General features: G+C 54.3%; 1 protein-coding gene across 1 annotated transcript; it reads right to left on the bottom strand.

The window, feature by feature from the left end:
• Positions 1-208: 208 nt before the first annotated feature.
• On the bottom strand, positions 209-16,759 carry DVL3 (dishevelled segment polarity protein 3). Its single transcript, XM_082655174.1, has 16 exons — positions 16,547-16,759; positions 11,085-11,154; positions 10,440-10,561; positions 10,210-10,319; positions 9,886-10,021; positions 9,615-9,708; positions 9,330-9,399; positions 8,556-8,695; positions 8,312-8,388; positions 8,136-8,203; positions 7,831-7,980; positions 7,100-7,231; positions 6,738-6,905; positions 3,248-3,463; positions 2,738-3,148; positions 209-1,883 (listed from the first exon to the last, which is right to left on the bottom strand). The coding sequence occupies exons 1-16, from the start codon at positions 16,705-16,707 to the stop codon at positions 1,852-1,854; spliced, it is 2,157 nt and encodes a 718-aa protein (XP_082511300.1). The 5' UTR covers positions 16,708-16,759; the 3' UTR covers positions 209-1,851.
• Positions 16,760-17,369: the final 610 nt, after the last annotated feature.

Here is a 17,369-nt window from a genome sequence, read left to right as displayed (position 1 = left end):
CCTAGCATCCTCCTGCTAGAAGCCAGAATATGGCAGGATGATCTGACTTCCTGCAAATCGGGGTCACAGCTTTAAGCCATTAAATGACTGAATATAGGCACTTCTAATTCTTGAATCAGCACTCAAGGTTTACTTCTACCTTTCCAAAACCTTCGTCCTCAGTACATATCCTAAACCCCTACCAATTTAGAATAAATAATAATAATAATAGTAATAATAACAATAGCTACCATTTATTGAGCACCTATTCTACTGTGTGCCAGGCACTGTGCTAGGCACTTTTCGTACAATATCTAACTTAAATCCTCACAACAACCCTGTGAGGTAGGTATTATTATCATCATTTTACATATGAGGAAACTGAGGCTCAGAGAGACTGAATAACTCTCTTATCACGCAACCAAAAAGTAGTAGAGCTGGGATTCAAACCCAGAATAACCTGACTCCAAATCCCATGCTCCTGTGAACTAGAGTAGAGGCAGAGGGGAGAGGAAGGGCCAAATTCAAGAAAGATTGTTGGAGTGGAATGGATATGATATACTGACTAGTAAAATATGGGAAGGAATTTAAGCCCATAAATGTTTCTAGCTGGTGAGCCTATGAAGAGTGTGATGAAGGTAACCAGGATTGGAATTCAGAAGGAATACACTTCGGTGGGGGTGGGAAGGAAATGAGTTGAGTCCACGTGGACACGTCCATGGAGAGGTCCAGCGGGTGATAAAAATACAGATCTAAAGATAAAGGGAAGTTAGGGCTGGAGATACATATTTGGGAATCACCAGCATATTAATGGCAGTTGAGGATGTCAGGATGGATGATACCGTTTGGGGAGTAAATACAGAGGAAAGAGAAGTGGAACAGAGATAAAATACAGGGACCCTGAAGGCATGAGCAATAGTGGAGGAATCCTCAAGAGAGTCAGAGACAGAAGAATCAGAGGAGGAAGAGAAGTACAGGAGGCAGCCCTATAGTGGTGGCTAGAGGAAACCATGTTCTGGGTTGGGAGCAAACCTAGAGCTCCCAGAAGAAAGGCAAGACTGAGTCACACTTCTAACACAGCCCTCATGCACCCCAAATCCCAGGGAATATTTGTTAAATGAATGAATGCCAAAATACCCCTACCCTGGATTGCTCCAAGACCTGGAGCTTAGGACTTCATCTTACGCTTGACATCCCAGACATAAAAATATGGAAGCCTAGGTGAGCCAGAATTTATAGAAGAGGCTCACAGAGAAAGTTGTGATTTGCTTAAATGGGAGAATAAGGTAAAAACTAAAACTTGGCACTCTGTCTGGAAGTCCCAGAAGTCCCCCTGCCTAACCTTGCTCTGGGTTATCATGGTGATGGTGAAAACTCAGGAGGGTGTGTGGGGCGCGGGGCAAGGTGAGAACAGCCTGTCAGTTGCCTGGGGGGTCCTGCGCTGAGCCCAACCTGAGACCCAGATTATGGGCTTTAACCAGATAGAAATATTATGGGGACATGTGTGGGAGGTTTGAGGGCTATGAAGAAAGGGAGAGAGAAATCAGGGGACCAGCCCCATGACCTAGGAGTGGACTGGGAGAGAGGGTCCAGCCCTCTGGTCAGGGACCAGCCCTGAGGCTTAAGTGAACTTGCATAGGCACGTGTGTGTTGGGGCAGGGGGTGGGGGAGGTGTGTGTGAGAAAGAGGGAGAGAGGGAAAGAGAGTGAGTCTCTCACAAATGGGCGAGAGGCTGGGTGCTCCTCAGAAGCCTAGTGACTCAACGGGTTAAAGTGTGGGTATGGGGGCTGAAATATCCTTGGGAAGCCCTGAGGGGCTGCTGAAGCAGGGCTCCTGGTCTCCTCGGAGGCTGGGCCTCCCCTCGCTGGGGGCTCACAGAAAGTCAAACAGCCCGAAATTCTTGGCTGCTCCAGGCCCAGGAAAAATTGGGGGAGGAAAAAAGAAAGAAAAGAAATGTTTCAGGCCCCGAGGTGAGATGAGCCTGCTGGTTAGTAGGGTTAGGGTCTGAAGGAACCAGCACACCGGGCAGGCATGGGGCAGCGGTGGGGCTGGGTATAGAGCACAGATGCTCCCTGGAATCCACTAGCAGCTCAGGCAACTGAGGGGGCCCGCTGGGCTTCTGCTAAGGTTGAGCGCAGGTGGAGTTAGTGTGGATGGTTACTGGAGGTGACTACAGCTCTAGGGTGCGGGGCTGAGGCAGTAGCAAGGGCAGTTAGGAGGAGGGGCAGAGGAAGCAAGTCTTTTTTTTTTTTTTGTATCAGTATTAAGGGGAAAAAACAAGAAATCGGCACGCATGCTTGAGGGGATGGGTTAATAGAGGGATGATGCAGCTGAATGAATGGTGAAAAAGAACTGAGGGAGGGAAAGTGGGGATGAGGGGTATGCAGGCCCTCAAGGGCACCGCTGGGTCAGCTCCTGAAGTCTGTGTGGTGGTGACGGCGGGTGGTAAGGAGCAGCACCAGCAGTTCGGGTCCCAGGAACACGAAGGATCCCGGGAAGTCCTGTGCAGCGGTTAGTGGGCAGAGGAACAAGCCGGGGCTGGTGGCAGGTTAGGGGCTGCAGTGGCGATCAGGTGCACCCTGCCCTCGCTGCACCCAGCGAGCGGTTAGCGGGCCTGGATTTAGTTCCATTTATTTCCCTTTCAGGTACCAAAGTAAAAATGACGGACGGACGGAGAAAGGGACGCGGCCTGCCCGGGGCGGGGTGGGATGGAAGTGGGGAAGGGGCCCTGCTCACATCACATCCACAAAGAACTCACTGGGGTTTCCCATGGCCATGCGGAAGGACTGTCTGCTGGCGGTCAGTTCAGGGGGCACGGAGGCCAGGTCGCGGCCCGGAGGGGCTCCCGGGGGCCCCATGGCCGCAGGCGGTGGGGGCATCATCAGCATGGGGGGGCCGTAGAGAGGGGGCACCCCGGGGGGGCCGTAGCTCGGGTGCGTGTGATGGCTGCGCAGGCTGCTGGCCAGCGAGTGGTGGCTGCGGTGGCTGTGCTCGCTGGCGGCAGGACCCGAGCGCTCGCTGGGCGCCCGCTCCCGCGCCCCCCGCAGGCTGCTGCGGGTCGTGTGGTCCGACTCGCTGCCGCTGCCGCCCGACTTCGAGTCCCCGGTCTTCGGGTCCTTCTCCTTCCGCCGGTCGCTGCCGCTACGGTTGGAGCCACTGCTCCGGCTGCCTGCAGGGGACAGGCAGGGACGGGGTGGGGGACACTCAGAGCTTGCAGAGGAAGCCTGGGGCTCGCCTGGGGCTCCCTCCACGACCCCCGCCGCCTTACCTTCACTGTGCTGACTGCTGGCGCTGCCCCCGCCATAGCTGTACCCCAGCTCGGGGAAGCCTGGGTGCGGGTTGTAGGGGTGCGGGGGCGGCGGGTACTGGTAAGGAAAAGCCATGGGCCAAGGGGCAGCCCCTGGGTGCGGCAGAGGGGCCAGCGTGTCCTGGTCGGAGGCGCCGCTGGAGCCATCATGATCGTGGAGGGAGAGGTTGGCCATGTCTGTGGAGGGGAGGGGAGGGCATCTGAGCTGGGTCTATCCCATGCCTTCCCACCCGCAGTCAGCAGAGAGATGCCCAGCCTCGGCCCGGTGGGTGCGTTTGGGAAGATAGTGACAGCAGTGGCAGTGTCCCACCAGAACGGGAGGAGGGACAGGCCAGAGATCTCTCACTCCTTCAGACCCCCTCTGTCACCCTCCAGAGGTGGTGGGGAGGGAGATCCTGCAGAGCCAGCCCCCGAGAAAACCGTCCCCAGGAAGGCCCTGAGTCACCACTTCAGATGCTCAGTGCCAAATCCCAGTTTCTCCTCCTTCCTCTGTGGGCTGGAGGAAGGGGCAAAACTCTTGCTTGGCAATCGCCGCCCACCCCCGACTCTGTTCCCTTACGGGAAGGGTAGGGTGGGGAATATGGGAGGCCGAAATACCAGACAGCCACCAGCTACTGCATACCTGCACTTCCTCAGGTACAGTGCAAGCACTTCATCTCACGCAAACGTTACCACCCCATGAGGAAGGTTATTAGTCACACTTTTTCCAGATGAGGAAAGTGAAGTCCAGAGAGGTTAAATGACCAGCCTGAGGTCAACCCAAACTGCAGCCAGAGCAGAAGCTAAGAGTTGCTTACTTTCTCTTTACCTTTCCAGATGAGGGCATTAGTAAGGAGGAGGGGGCAGTTTGGGGAAATTTAGGTGAAATTTTGCCCTCCTCACTCACTTAGGACTAAAAAAACACCCACTAAAAGCCAGAATGAACACAGGGCCTTTCAGAGCCTCCCCACACAGAAGGCCCTTGGCCCAGATCAATTTTCTGGTGCTTCTGGGGAGGGTGGGAGTGGGGTGGAAGGGTCCAGAAACAGAACAACTTAGATGCCTCCTCTGTGCTCTCCACCCCATTCCCAGCCAGGCCTAGTTCTTCACAGCACTTGAGTCACTGCACTAACATTACTTCTTTCATGACTCTGACTCCCCAGTAAACTGTGCACAGGCAAGGCTGCTCCCACCAATGTTGGAACTATCTGGAAGGGAGTATAAGGGGCCACTAGATCTGCCTGCCTGGGACACCCCTTGTTCACAGGTCCCTGGGGTGAACAGGTCCCTGGTTCTCTGGGACCACCCATACCAGGTCCCAGAGCTCTGAGAGAGCTGCAATTGCCCAGGAGCCAGCTGCTGGATACAGACTGAGCCCTTTGTTGCAAGCCCTTAAGGGAGCTGAGCCAACCTTACAGGGGAGAAGAGGTCAGGAGAGGGGGCTGAGGCAGCCTACGGAATCTACCAGCCAAACCATCAGTCAAGGCCGGCAGCTAGCATGAGAGGTGGTGGCGGTGGGAAGCAGGGGCGTGCCTCGGTGACCACTTCAGCTGCCAGGCTGTCATCCCATGGGGAGTGACTGTGTGCTCTGGGGGTTACCCAGGTCCCCAGCTATTCCCTTTGAGCCTGCTGTACTCCCAACTGAGGAGACCTCACCAGTGAGAAGGAAAAGACCTGTCCTGTCAGCATCTCCCTGAGCTCGGCTTCTGCTGGACTTGGTCCATGGGTAGGAGACCCAGAATGCCCCTGGGATGGAACAATGTCTCTCTGAGCAAAAGCCACAGCTATCCTGAGAAGCTTTATGTACCCATGAAGGTTTGGGGCCAGGGCTCACTTCTACTAATGATGATAATAATAGCCGTATTTGACTGAGTCTAAGAAGCCATTGATTATAAGATGCACCCCAATTTCAGAGATACTGAAATGTGAAAAAAATGTTCATCTTAGAATTAAATATATGATAAATGGACAACTTTTTTAGAGCAATTACTGTGGGCCAAACACGGTGCTAAAAGCATTACATACATTATCTTATATCATTCTCAAAACAGATCTATAAGTTTTACTGTTACCTCCATCTTACAGATCAAGAAATCAAGGCACTGAGAGGCTGTGTCACTTACTCATGTTCACACAGTAAGGGTGGAGCTAAAATCTGAACTCAAAACTAACTCCAGGGCTTCCCTGGTGGTGCAGTGGTTGAGAGTCCGCTTGCCGATGCAGGGGACACGGGTTCGTGCCCCGGTCCGGGAAGATCCCACAGGCTGTGGAGCAGCTGGGCCCGCGAGCCATGGCCGCTGAGCCTGCGCGTCTGGAGCCTGTGCTCCGCAAAGGGAGAGGCCACAACAGTGAGAGGCCCACGTACCGCAAAAAAAAAAAAAACAAAAACAAAAACTAACTCTAAAACCTTATGCATCTATTACTACCCCATGGGGCCATGCCAGAGCTGCTGAGGGACAGGGACCCCATCCAGCCTCCACCAGGGACTTATGCTCCACAAGAACAACCTTTCTAGCCCCTAGAACCTAATCTGAAGCATTTTAAGGGCTAGCTTTTGGACTCCAGCCAGCACCACTGGGCTGAGAGAAGCCTCCCTCAGACAGGGGTGGCTGCTGGGGCCGTGCTTCAGCTCCCAATCCTGAGCACTGCTGCCCTGTTTTGAGGACTCCTCTTCCCGAGAGCTGGCCACAGGCTCCGGAGAATGGGGGTTCCCTACATACTTCTCCTGCTTAATAACCCTCATTGGCTTTGCACTCTCTCAGGATCAAGTCCAAATTCCTTGGTACAGCTTACGGAGTCCTCTACAGCCTGGCCCTGACAGCTTTTCCAGCTTCACTGAGAGGCACAGCCCCACCCTGAGAGGTCTGAGGAGGCTGTGGACTTGAGGCCTCAGGCCAGCTCCAGGACGTCCTGCCTTAGTGGAAGCTGCTTGGTGCTGTGAAGGTGAGCAGGGGCCAAGGCTAGGAACTCTGTTTGGCCTTGCTGGGACAATGTTTCTGCAGCACCACACACCTAGGACAACCCTGATGGTGGGAAGAACAAAGGCTCTGGAGCCAGAAAGACCTAGATCCAAGGCCTAGCTCCTCTGCTTCTAGCTGTGAAACGTGGGATGGACTGCTTAACTTCTGTAAGTCTCAGTTTCCTCATCTGAAAACAGGGATAGTAATCCGTCTCCCCAAGGGTTGTGGGGAGGTTGTGAGGCTTGAATGAGAGTGAGATGATGCTTCAGAAACAATCAGCATGGTGCCGGGCACAGAGCAGGCACTTAGAAAATGCCAGCCCCCAGAGGGGGATGTAGGGCAGGTAAAGAAGCTGGACTGGGCTCTGCCTCTACCACAGAACTGTCCGGTCTCGAGATTCCCCCAGCTCTGCTACCCCCTCATCTGGGTTCCCTAGAGTCTGCTGCCACATCCCCGGGCAACTCTCCACTTCCAAGCAGGAGACAGGGCAAGGAGGTGGGGGAGGCACGTACTGCCACAGAGGTCGCCGAAGATGTAATAGCACTGCTCAGAGAAGGTGATCTTGTTGACAGTGTGGCGGATGAAGCCGGCCTTCAGCAGGTTGCTGGCGTATTTGCGGGCCTCTCGCCGGTCAGTGAAGCCTTCCACGTTGTGGTACAGCCAGTCCACCACATCCGAGCCTGAGGGCAAGGCTGCCACTTGACTGGGAGGCCCACCTGACCTGGGCTCTTCTGGCCTCACAGAAGCCATGAGGCTAGTGCTGATTCCAGCTCAAAGGAGTGGCCCAAGGGAGTTCTTGGCACCCCCCCGCCACAGCCTGCCCTGCCCCACTGCTCTCCACCCTGTCCTTCATCCCACCATGGGGCCCTCTCACCGATGAAAGCATTGGGGATGGTAATCTTGAGCCACATCCTGTCACGGACCTCCAGCCCAGATTCAGGGGAGGCCATGGCTTTTACGATGGCGGCCATGTCACTGTGGATGGACAGGTGGAAGTCGTCTAGGCCTGGGGGTAGGAGGCAGAATGGTGAGGCAGAAAGGGGCTATGGAGCTAGGTACACAGAAGTTTGCATTCCAGCTCTACCACCTAATAGCATGGACCAATGTCGAGCAAATCACCGATTTGTTGGACACTCAGTTTCCTCTTCCATAAAAATAGGGACTTTAGTATCTATTTCACAGGATATTTAAAGAGAGAATTAAATAGTGTAAATGAAGGGGCTTAGCCCAGTGTATAATGCGTGCTATGATAATAAAAAGGCAGTCATTTACTGAGTGCTTACTTTATGCCACACTGTGACTGATGCTTTACTTGTATCCTCTCATTAAACCCCCAGGGACCTGGTAAAGTGCATATCATTAGTCCCATTTCACGAGAGGAAACTGAGGCTTACTGAGTGCTCAGGACAGGTTCAGAAGCAAACTCTGTTTGGTGAGGGTCAGCATCCACTGAGGAAAACTGCAGAGTAAGGTAGCTGGAATGAACCGAGTCTCCTCCTCTCCAGCCCCCTCTGACGCTCAAGCAAGAGGCTCCAGGTGGGCCTTCAGCAGTCCCTCCCAGCTGGCCCTGTCTGCTGGGCCCAGGGGTCAGGGTTGGACACTCACGCTCTGTGTCAGGGATGGAGCTGGTGATGGAGGAGCTGGTGGAGGTGATGGTGCTCAGGGAGGGGCTCATGCCGTAGGCAGGGAAGGTGCCGGTCATGGCTGCAGTGTGGGAGACCCAGGCCGCGGGGTCAATGGGCCGGATGGGCTCGCCTGCAGGGAGGATGAGGAGTCAGGGGCTGCCTGCCCTGCCTACTGCTTGGCCCAACAGGGTAGGTATGAGGGTTCAGGGTAACACGGAAGGAAGGAGAGATAGGGCTCACATAGGTCAAGCACCAGCTTTAGGGCCAACTGCCCCATCCACTTACTCCTGGGCAGTGTGAAGCACCCACGTGGACTTGGGTCCCAGCACTTGGCTACAGTCAAGGTGATGGGCCTGAAAGCAAGGGTGTCCCTAGTAAGGGCAGGATGTGCGGGGGCCAAACCAAGCCCCTTGCCTGATAGCCAGAAATACCTGCCCCCTCCTCCCCAATGCCATCCATACCCTGGTTTGTGCACGATCTCCCGCAGTACCCGGACCGCGTCGTCATTACTCATGTTCTCAAAGTTGATCTCGTTTACCTGGGAAAGAGGACCGGGAGTGGGATAAGCAGCTGTGCTGGGGAGGTGGGTAGGGAAGCTGAGTTTGGTGGGCCAGGGGGTCTTCCCCTTACCAAGAAGCAGGGTACAGACGGCATGGGCATCTCCCCATCCCTATCCATACCACCACCCACGGTGGGCAATGGTACCTGTAACAGCATATCTCCTGGCTCGATGCGTCCATCAGCAGCCACGGCCCCCCCCTTCATGATAGAGCCAATGTAGATGCCTCCGTCACCACGCTCGTTGCTTTGGCCCACAATGGAGATACCCAAGAAGTTATACTTTTCTACAGGGAGTAACAAGACCTTGAGAGAGGAACCAAGTTCCTACCCAAATTCCAAGCCCCATATTAGAAAAGGGTAGAAAGGGACAAGAACTAACACTTATTGGACCTGAGTCAGGCACTGTATTCCACATGCTCAAACATGCTTTCACTTGATCCTCGTTGGCTATGAGGTAGGGACTCAGTCCTGTTTTACAGAGCAGACAACTGAGGTTCAGAGAATTTAAGTGACTTTTCTAAGCCATGAAGTGGCAGAGTCAGGATTCAAACTCAGATTTAAATTCCAAAGGGGCTCTTTTCCCTACATCCAGCTATCTCCTAAAGAAGAGCACCTAGGGTAGAAATCAGAGAGCAAGAATGCAGTGCCTGAAAAATGGAAAGCTGGGAGGAATCAGAAATCACTTCCTCTAGGAAGTCTTCCCGGATGCCATTCTCTGCGTCCATAGTTCCCTGTGCTTATCTCTCTCATAGCCCTGATCATGAGATACTGAAGTGATCAGTGTATGTACCAATTTATGCTTATGAAAGAGAACTTCTTGAGGGCAGGGAACGTAGCCTGTGCCTCTCTGAACTCCTCGAGTCTGCCCAGCGTCTGGCACGTAGCAGGTGCTCACGAGAGTTGTTTCACCAGACTCACCCATGTTGAGAGTGACCGTGATGATGTTGAGTGACATGGTGGAGTCCGTGATGCTGCTGAAGGATGAGGACTGGAACAGACAGAGGCCCTGAGTAGCAGGCAGTGCTGGCAGGAACTCACTGCTCCCACCTGGCTCCGCCTCAAGGTGAGCCCTCAGCACCACCTCCCCTCTCAGGTTCTAAACCCTGACCCAAGGGGAGGGGTCTAAGGAAGCACAGACTCTGGCCCTGCCTGGGCAGGAGGGCTCGGTCTGCTCCCACCCACCCTAACATCTCAGCTCCATACCCTCTCAATCCGCGAAACCTTCTGCTTCCGCCGCCGCCGCTTGTGTCTTCTCATCAGGCGTGAGGCGCTGCTCTGCTCTGTGGAGCTGCTGAACCTGTGGGGCCCACAGTCATTCCCCACCGAGCTGGCCCAGCCCTGCCCCATAAGAGGCACCGCAGGGCCCAGGTCCCCCCCACCAAGCCCAGGTCCCGCCCAGGGGCCCAGCATCCTCAGGGTTCAGGGCTCCTCCGGGGTCACCTGTCCCACAGTACCCATGAAACCAAAGCCCCACCTGCTGGTGGAGTCATCCTCATCTGAATCAAAGAAGCTGGTGGTTTCCAACTCGCTGCTCATAAGGGTGGATGAGCTGTCATACCCCCCTGGCTCTCGCCGCCGCTCCCCCTTTGCAGTTCCATTTAGCCGGGTTGCTGCAGGAGATGGAGGCAGTTGGGTTCACAGATGCAGGAGAGAAGGAGGAGCAAGGAAGGAGCAGGGGCTGCACTGGGGCCAGGCGTACCCAGAACTCAGGAAGTAGGGCAGAGAGGTGGGTAGCTGAGTGGAAGCTGCGGGGGGGCGGGGTGGGGGTGGGGAAGGTGTCTGTTCAGGGAAGACGCACTGTGCTCTGGGCCATCCCTCCGTCGTGGCCGCTCTCGCTGGGCAGACACCAAGGAGTCAGTCTCTGTGTCATTGTCCAGGTTCTCCTGGCTGCCCCCACCAGCATGAGGGCTGCAGGGAAGAGAGGACTTGGTGGGGGAGGGGGCAGGCTGGGGGCTCCCTCCCCCAGCCCTGAGCTGAGCTGACGCAGACCTCCCCCATGGGCCCTCCCCACCCTCAGGTCACACTCACTGGAAGGATGGGGGCCGGGAGTCCCCAATGCCTCCTGTGCGCTCCATGGGCGGTGGCAGTTCCGATGGGTTGTCAGCACAGAAGGGAGCTGGCTCTGGGTGTGAGCCCTCAGCCGACACCAGCTGATGGGGAGAAAATGCATGGATAGTAGGGCGCAGGGGCCCAGGGAAAAGGGGATAGTTGGCTTCTGGCAGGGCATGAGACTTGGGGAGAATGAAGCAAGGGACATGCAGGGAGAAGAAACAGGACTGTGTTAGGTCAGCTGAGATGAGGAATGGACCCACTGCTGGGCTGATGAGGAGGCTGGGAGGCATGGGCTGGTGAAGTGGGATGGGGGCAGAGAACAAGAGTCAGAGGTCCAAGGTAGAGGTCAGCAAGTGACAGAAGGGAACCTGAGGCAAAGTACCTCAGAGGACATAGGAGACGTTTTTGTCTCCAACGTGTATTTCTGTCTCTCTTTTCCCCCTTCTCACCACTCCCTCACTTTTCACCAAAGCTATAGAGTCTGGGGTGAGAGTCAGTTCAGTTAGAAAACTCAAGGAATATTCAGATACTGAAGCATAAAACCACAGTCTCAGCAATGCCTTTCCTCCATCCAGCCCACTGCAGGAATGCAGGTGGAGAGGGCTGAGGGGGGCTCCTTACCCAGGACACCACCCGGCCATTGAAGCAGGGCAGCTTGGCATTGTCGTCCGAGATCTCCTCCTTCACCACTCTGCAGGGAAAGGTGGGTGTCAGAGCGAGCTTTCTGAGGTGGAATCGGAGGCATCCTCACAACCCCAACTCTCAGGGGCTCCTCTTCCCTAAACTGGGAATCAAACCACCAGCATAAGCCTGTTCAAATGGGAGCAGGGATGGGCTGACCAGGGACAGCTCTTTGTCACCACCAGGAAGACACCAGCCATGCCCAGGCCATCTGCCTTCCTGGGGCATCCTCTTGGTCATCAGGTGATTGCAAATTACACCTGACAAATCACTGTCCCCAATGAGTGCAGTCGCCCCCTAGAATCTCGAGAGCTGTACCCATCCTAACAATGGCTCTCCTGGGCTGGACTTTATCTTTCCCTCTGACCCTAAACTAGGAAAAAGCACACCCATATCACTGTTCTTCCCTTCTCATTTGGGAATCCTAATATTATTCTGGGAGATGTGGATGAGGAATTTAAGGAAATTAGGAAAGAGAAGGGGAGAAGGCATTTACCAAACATCCTCTACTGCCACTATGACATTAGTAACAACTGCTCTCATATATTGAGCATGTATTGGGTTGGCCAAAAAGTGCGTTCGGATTTTTCCGTAACATCTTATGGAAAAACCCCAAGGAACTTTTTGGCCAACCCAATATTATAGGCCAAGCACAAAGCTAAGTACTTTACTTGTATCACTTCGTTTAACATTCATAGTAATGTTATAAAATAGATACAGATGGGGAAACCAAGGCTCAGTAGGTTCAGAAATTTACCTACAGTCACAAGATTAATAAGTGAAGAGATGGAATTTGAATCCTGGTCAGCCTGATTCCAAAGCCTTTATTCTTACCTATTATACCATCTTATCTCCCTATAGTTAGAATGTATAATCTTCACATCACCCTCATTGTATAGACCATATGATCCTGATTTTATGAATAAGGAAACTGAGAAACAATCAGTAACTTGTTCAAGGTCACAGAGCTAGATGTCAGAGCTGGAATTCCACCCCAAGCTCGTCTGACTCCAAACCCCATATTCTTTCCATGGTATTTCACATTCTTTCCCGTACAGTGAGAGAGGTGATGTGGGTCTGTGTGGAGGGTGACGGTGTGGGAGACAGTGATGTGGGACATGGGGTGGCGGATGGGGGGAGGGTAGGATGTAGTCTCAGGCATGTAGTTTGGCCTGGGGCACGCAGTGGGGCAAGAAGTCAGACCACAACTACAATATGGGGCCAGGAAAGGAGATAGAAAAGCTTGAGGCCTGCACCCCCAGACTGATCAAATACCCCAGGAGCACAGAGCTAGAAAGCTGTGATCAGGGGCAAGAGGAAGACACACGCCTGGAGTTATGAGCAGAGAGGGAAGACAGCAAGGAAGGAGGCTGGGAAGCCCAGTCCTCCCTTTTTCTTAAAGCAGCTCCTGCCCAGAGCTCGGGACGTGCTTGGCTTCTTGTGATGCTCACATTCTTGGACTCACAGCCAAGTTCGAAGGCTGAGCCTGCCCTCCTCCCTCCCCTTCAGCTTTGGCTCCTCCACTGTTTCCAACCCCACAGCAACCCCAGGAAAGCAGCTCAAATCATCCTGCTCAGGCCCACCATGGCAGAAAGCCTGGAGACAGAACAAGCTAGAAAACAGGGACACAGAGATAGCTCAGACCCACCAGCCAGTCTGACCACAGGGCACTCCAAGCTCGCAGCCCCCATGGGAACTGGGGCTCAAATTAAAAGGAGGTATGTGGGTCACGTGGCAGGGACTGTGATCTGCTTTGGAGAGGGTCTCAGCAGCCCTGTGGTGGGAAACTGCTGCTGAGGCCCCACCACACAGCTCAGCACTACAGATGTTTCCTCTCTTTCTGGGGGTCACCGACAGGTCACCAAGGCTCTGCTGACTCACAATGATCAGCTGATCTTCGGGAGCCTTGGGGGACCTCAGACAGGCCTCCCCTTCCCGCTGTGGAGCTGAATGGCTCAGGGTTCTGCAGCATTTATGCACTCACATACACACACACACCCCAAGTGGAGTCGGACAAATCTGGGTTCAAATTCCAATTCTGCTACTTATTAGCCCTCCTATCTTAGGTTTCTTGACTTTTCCAAGCCTTTGTCTCATCCTTGTAAGTGAGATTTGAAAGTGCCTGGCATGGTCCAGGCATACACTAAAAACTAGTTACTAACTTTGTCAATGTTTTGTGGGATCCATACTCTCTTTCTAACTAGGTGTAAGTTTCGAAGGGCAGGGGCCAAATAAATCTGCTTATCACTCCTTGTTCATTCAATTAAAAAGCCTTTGCCAAGAGCCCAGTGGGCTTTAAGTTTTGTGCTTGCCGTTGCATGGATCTCAAGAAGCATTAGACCTGGAGCCTGTCTTGTCCTTGGAGGTTACTGTCCAATGCATAGTTCACATGAGTATATTGCAAGTGGGAAGTGATCAGAGCTGTAAGAGCAGCAGATGTGTTCACTGGACAGACATCTACTGAGTACTATTTAGTGTTAGGTCCTGGCTAGGAGCTGGGTAGGTATAGGGATAAATAGGAATAAGTGCCATAACTTTAAAAGTGCAACCCAGAGGAAAGGAGAATTTGGACCTGGAGAAGACAAGGGAAAAGAAGTACTCCAGGTAGAAGGCCCAGAGACAGGCTAGTGTGTGACATGGAGCGGGGAGCCAAACAGTTAGTGGCCTGACTTCCCATGTTACTCCTCCCATGGCTCAAGGCCCCTCAAATGGTGGTACCTTGTTCTTCCATCCACTATCTCCTCAGTGCTGAAAATATTTAATTCTTCTTCTATATCCCAAATAATTTAAGAGGGCTGGACCTACCCTGAGCTTGACAAATACTTCTGGAGACCAGATGGGAGTTGGGAATCCTCAAGTCTTACACACCAGAACCCCAGAGGGAGAGCCTGTAAAGCTGGAGGAGATGGCAGCCTTCCTCCTCTGACCCACTTTCCCATCTGTCAGCAGAGGTTGCTGGCCCCTGCCAGACCTCCCTCTCATGGGGCTGGGATAAGGGGCAGCCCTATCACCTATACAGTTTGCCAAGGCTCAGCATCTCCCTCAGAGAGGATGTCCCTGTTAAATGATGATGATAATACCTACAATTGTGTGATTAATGCCTTAGACTTTGGAACCAGGTTCCTAATAAGCTCTGCCACTTATTAGCTGTGTGACCTTGGGTAAGTAAGTTACTTAAGTTTTCTGTGCTCTAGTTTCCTCATCTATAAACTGGAGATATTACTATCTATTCCACAGGACTGTAAAGAGAATTGAATGACTAAAGATTTGAAAGTCATTTAGATCAGTGTCTGCACACTGTAAGCACCATAAAAAGAGTTTGATAAATAAATGAAATACATATATAAATATATATTCCTCAGCTGTTAGTCCTCTGTGACAAGACAGCCCTACCAGGTCTCCTGATCATTAATCCTTTTAGGAATAAAAACAAAATCAATCTCCTCCACTTCATTTTTACCATAGTTCGCAACCCTGCTAAAATGGCCTACTATAATATTTTGCAAAAGATGGTTCAAGTTCCAGTACCACTGATGAATGCAAGATGGCTTCAGGTGTATCTGAACGAATGTTTAATTCGAGAGTTAAACATTTATTTTTAACATATTTTAGAAAGAAATATAAATAGAATGTCAGACCTGTGGTTTCATATTATTGACTAGGTCAAACTAAGAAAGCGTGAGTGGGCTGACAGTGGATTTAAAGAACAATATTAAGTCAACAGTGAGCGGATATAATGGGGGTTAGGCCTGGCTTGACAGCAGCCTGGGGAGAGTGGGAGGCAGCCCACAGAGATCTAGGTTTAGGAGGTGGGGGCTAGGCCCAGTGGACTCTGGGATGAGTGGGCGGTGGAGACACAGGTCTAACCCAGTCCCTCAAGGCACCTGACCCCAGGGTGGCCCCAGCGTACTGAAATGCAGCTGATTTTCTCCTATCCCATACACTGAGGCAGTATCTTGGTCTCTTCTAACTCCATTCTTCCTTTATCAGACCAAGGCATCTGCCCACCTCACTCCCACCCCTTGCAGATGGATCCCTCTTCAGCATCTTCCAATCAGGGGTCTCTGTCTCTGGACTGAAGCCAGACAATCATTACTACACTAGGAGTACCCAACCCCAAGGCAGGAACAACAACAGAAACAAGAATAGAAGCCGCATAGCACTTCCCACTGTACAAAGCACTTTCACACATATGAGCTCTTGGGCTCAACAAACCCTGAGTTCCAAGGGGAAATGTGACAGCAAAACATGCAGAAGACAGAAAAGGTGCTAGCGTCCCAGAGCCAGGGGTCCTTGGAGAGAAGCCAGGCTGATGAACACGGGGGAGAAGAATTTCTCCCCTCACTCAGCTCTGGGCCTCTGCTCTAAAGAGCAGCGTAGGCCTCAGGCTAGGCTGGAGAGGCGGCCTTTAGGCCGGGAGGGCCCGGGAAGGCCTTCCCCGCAGGCCTCCAGGCCCAGTGCCCAGTTAGTGAGGGGCAGGCTAGTGTGGGGGGCCTCCCCCTCCCCCAGTACCCTGGGAGTTGGGGGGGGCGGTGAGGGGATCCACCAGGCTCCCCCTCCCAGGCCAGCTGCTACAGAACCTTCCGGCTCCAACATTCCATCCCCTCTTAAAGGGGAAGTCACTGCTTCCAAAACTCCGCCTGTCCAAAGCCCTGCAGCTGGGTGGATAAGACCCCTCCAGGGAGGGGAGGATGAACATCAAGAGACCCTTCCTGGCCCTCCCATTAAGAGGCCCCAGTTCTGTGAGGGACTCTGCACCTGGGCTAGTGGGGAATCCTCCTCAGGGGTGAGGTGCTCTGCTCCCTGACAACATCCCCAACAGCCCACAAGGGACAGGGGAGACAGCTAAGTAAACATCAGAGCTGCAGGCCTTAGCTTACAGCCTAAGCACCCCCCAGCCAGTGCTAAGTCCCACAGCATAGCCCTTAGATGCTCCATATTCCAAATATGGCTCTGAGTTGTGGAGCTGAAAAGATGGAGAAGGCGAAGGCCGAGTGCCGAACACCCGAAGTCTCTGCTAGAAAGGTGGCTCTGTTGGCAGGAGGAGGGTTGGGAACTGTGCTCTGGAACGGGTGGAGGGGGGGAAGGTGTGTCTGTGTGGGCCGCTGGTCTCTGAGGAGGTGAGGAGGCTTGACTGCGCTGGAACTGACTGCTCTTAGGGAGTTGGACGTCCCCTTAAACGAGGGGACCAAGGTCCCCCACAAGAGGGGAAAGGAGAGTCCCTAGAGGGGCTGGAACTCCAGCCTCTGAAAAAGCCAGTGGGGACCAAATGGCCGAGTCGCCCCTAGAATCCAGAGGAGGGGTAGAAGCCAGTGTAGCAAGGGGAGTCCGAACTGGCCGAGTGGGCCCCTAGAAGCCGGAGGGGCCGGGGTCCCCCGGAGGCGAGGCGGGGCCATCCTCACCCGAAATCGTCGTCCATAGACTTGAAGAAGAACTTATAGCTGGGTCGCTGCAGAACGCCCTTAAAGTCCGCCAAGGTGACGCGCTCGGCGGGCAGGGGCAGCTTCACCAGGTACGGCGTCTCCTGCCCGTCCAGGTGGTAGATGATCTTGGTCTCGCCCATGGCTCCGGCCTCGGGCCCGGCGGCCCGCGCGCTGCCTGCTCGGGCGGCGGGGCCGGGCCTCTCCGGCGGCGGCGGCGGCGGCGGTCGGCGCGGCCCAGCGGCTCAGCCCAGCTCCGCGGCCGGCCGCGGCGCCAGCTCCCTTGTTCTCCGGCCGCTCCCGGGTCCCAGCGCCGCCTGCCGCCGTCGCGGCCGCCGCTTCCGCTCCTCACTCTCCCGGCTCTGCTGGCGACGGCGACTCTTCCGGTGGCCGCGGCCCTGCCGGCTCTTGGCTGCAGCCCGGTCCACTCCCCGCCCCAGACCCAGGCGCGGCTCCGCCCCGGCGCAGGCCCACCCCCGGCTGCAGCCGAGCCGCGCTGGCCGCGCGGCAGATGGCCTGGCCCTCGGCCGTACCCCGCAGACACCCCGCCCAGCCACCCTGCGGTGCTCAGCTCCTGCGCGCTGGTCCCAGGCCCAGAGGGGAGCGTGGCGGCGGTCGCCTACGCCCCCAAGGATGGAAGGGGCAGATCTCTCCAGCCCACGTTCCCGGACTCTTCAAGGCCCTGGCTCTGGACCCAAGGGGGATCGGCTGCTTCTCTGCAGCTGGGGAGGGATGTAATGTAGGGGTCGCTTTGCTTTCTGAGAAGGGACGGGGGGCGCGGTTTTGACCATGTATCGCTGGAGAA

The sequence above is a fragment of the Grampus griseus genome (genome assembly GCF_964374135.1).
Source record: "Grampus griseus genome assembly, chromosome: 5".
Taxonomy (NCBI): Eukaryota; Metazoa; Chordata; class Mammalia; order Artiodactyla; family Delphinidae; genus Grampus; species Grampus griseus.
This window is presented reverse-complemented; position numbering and strand designations above follow the sequence as displayed.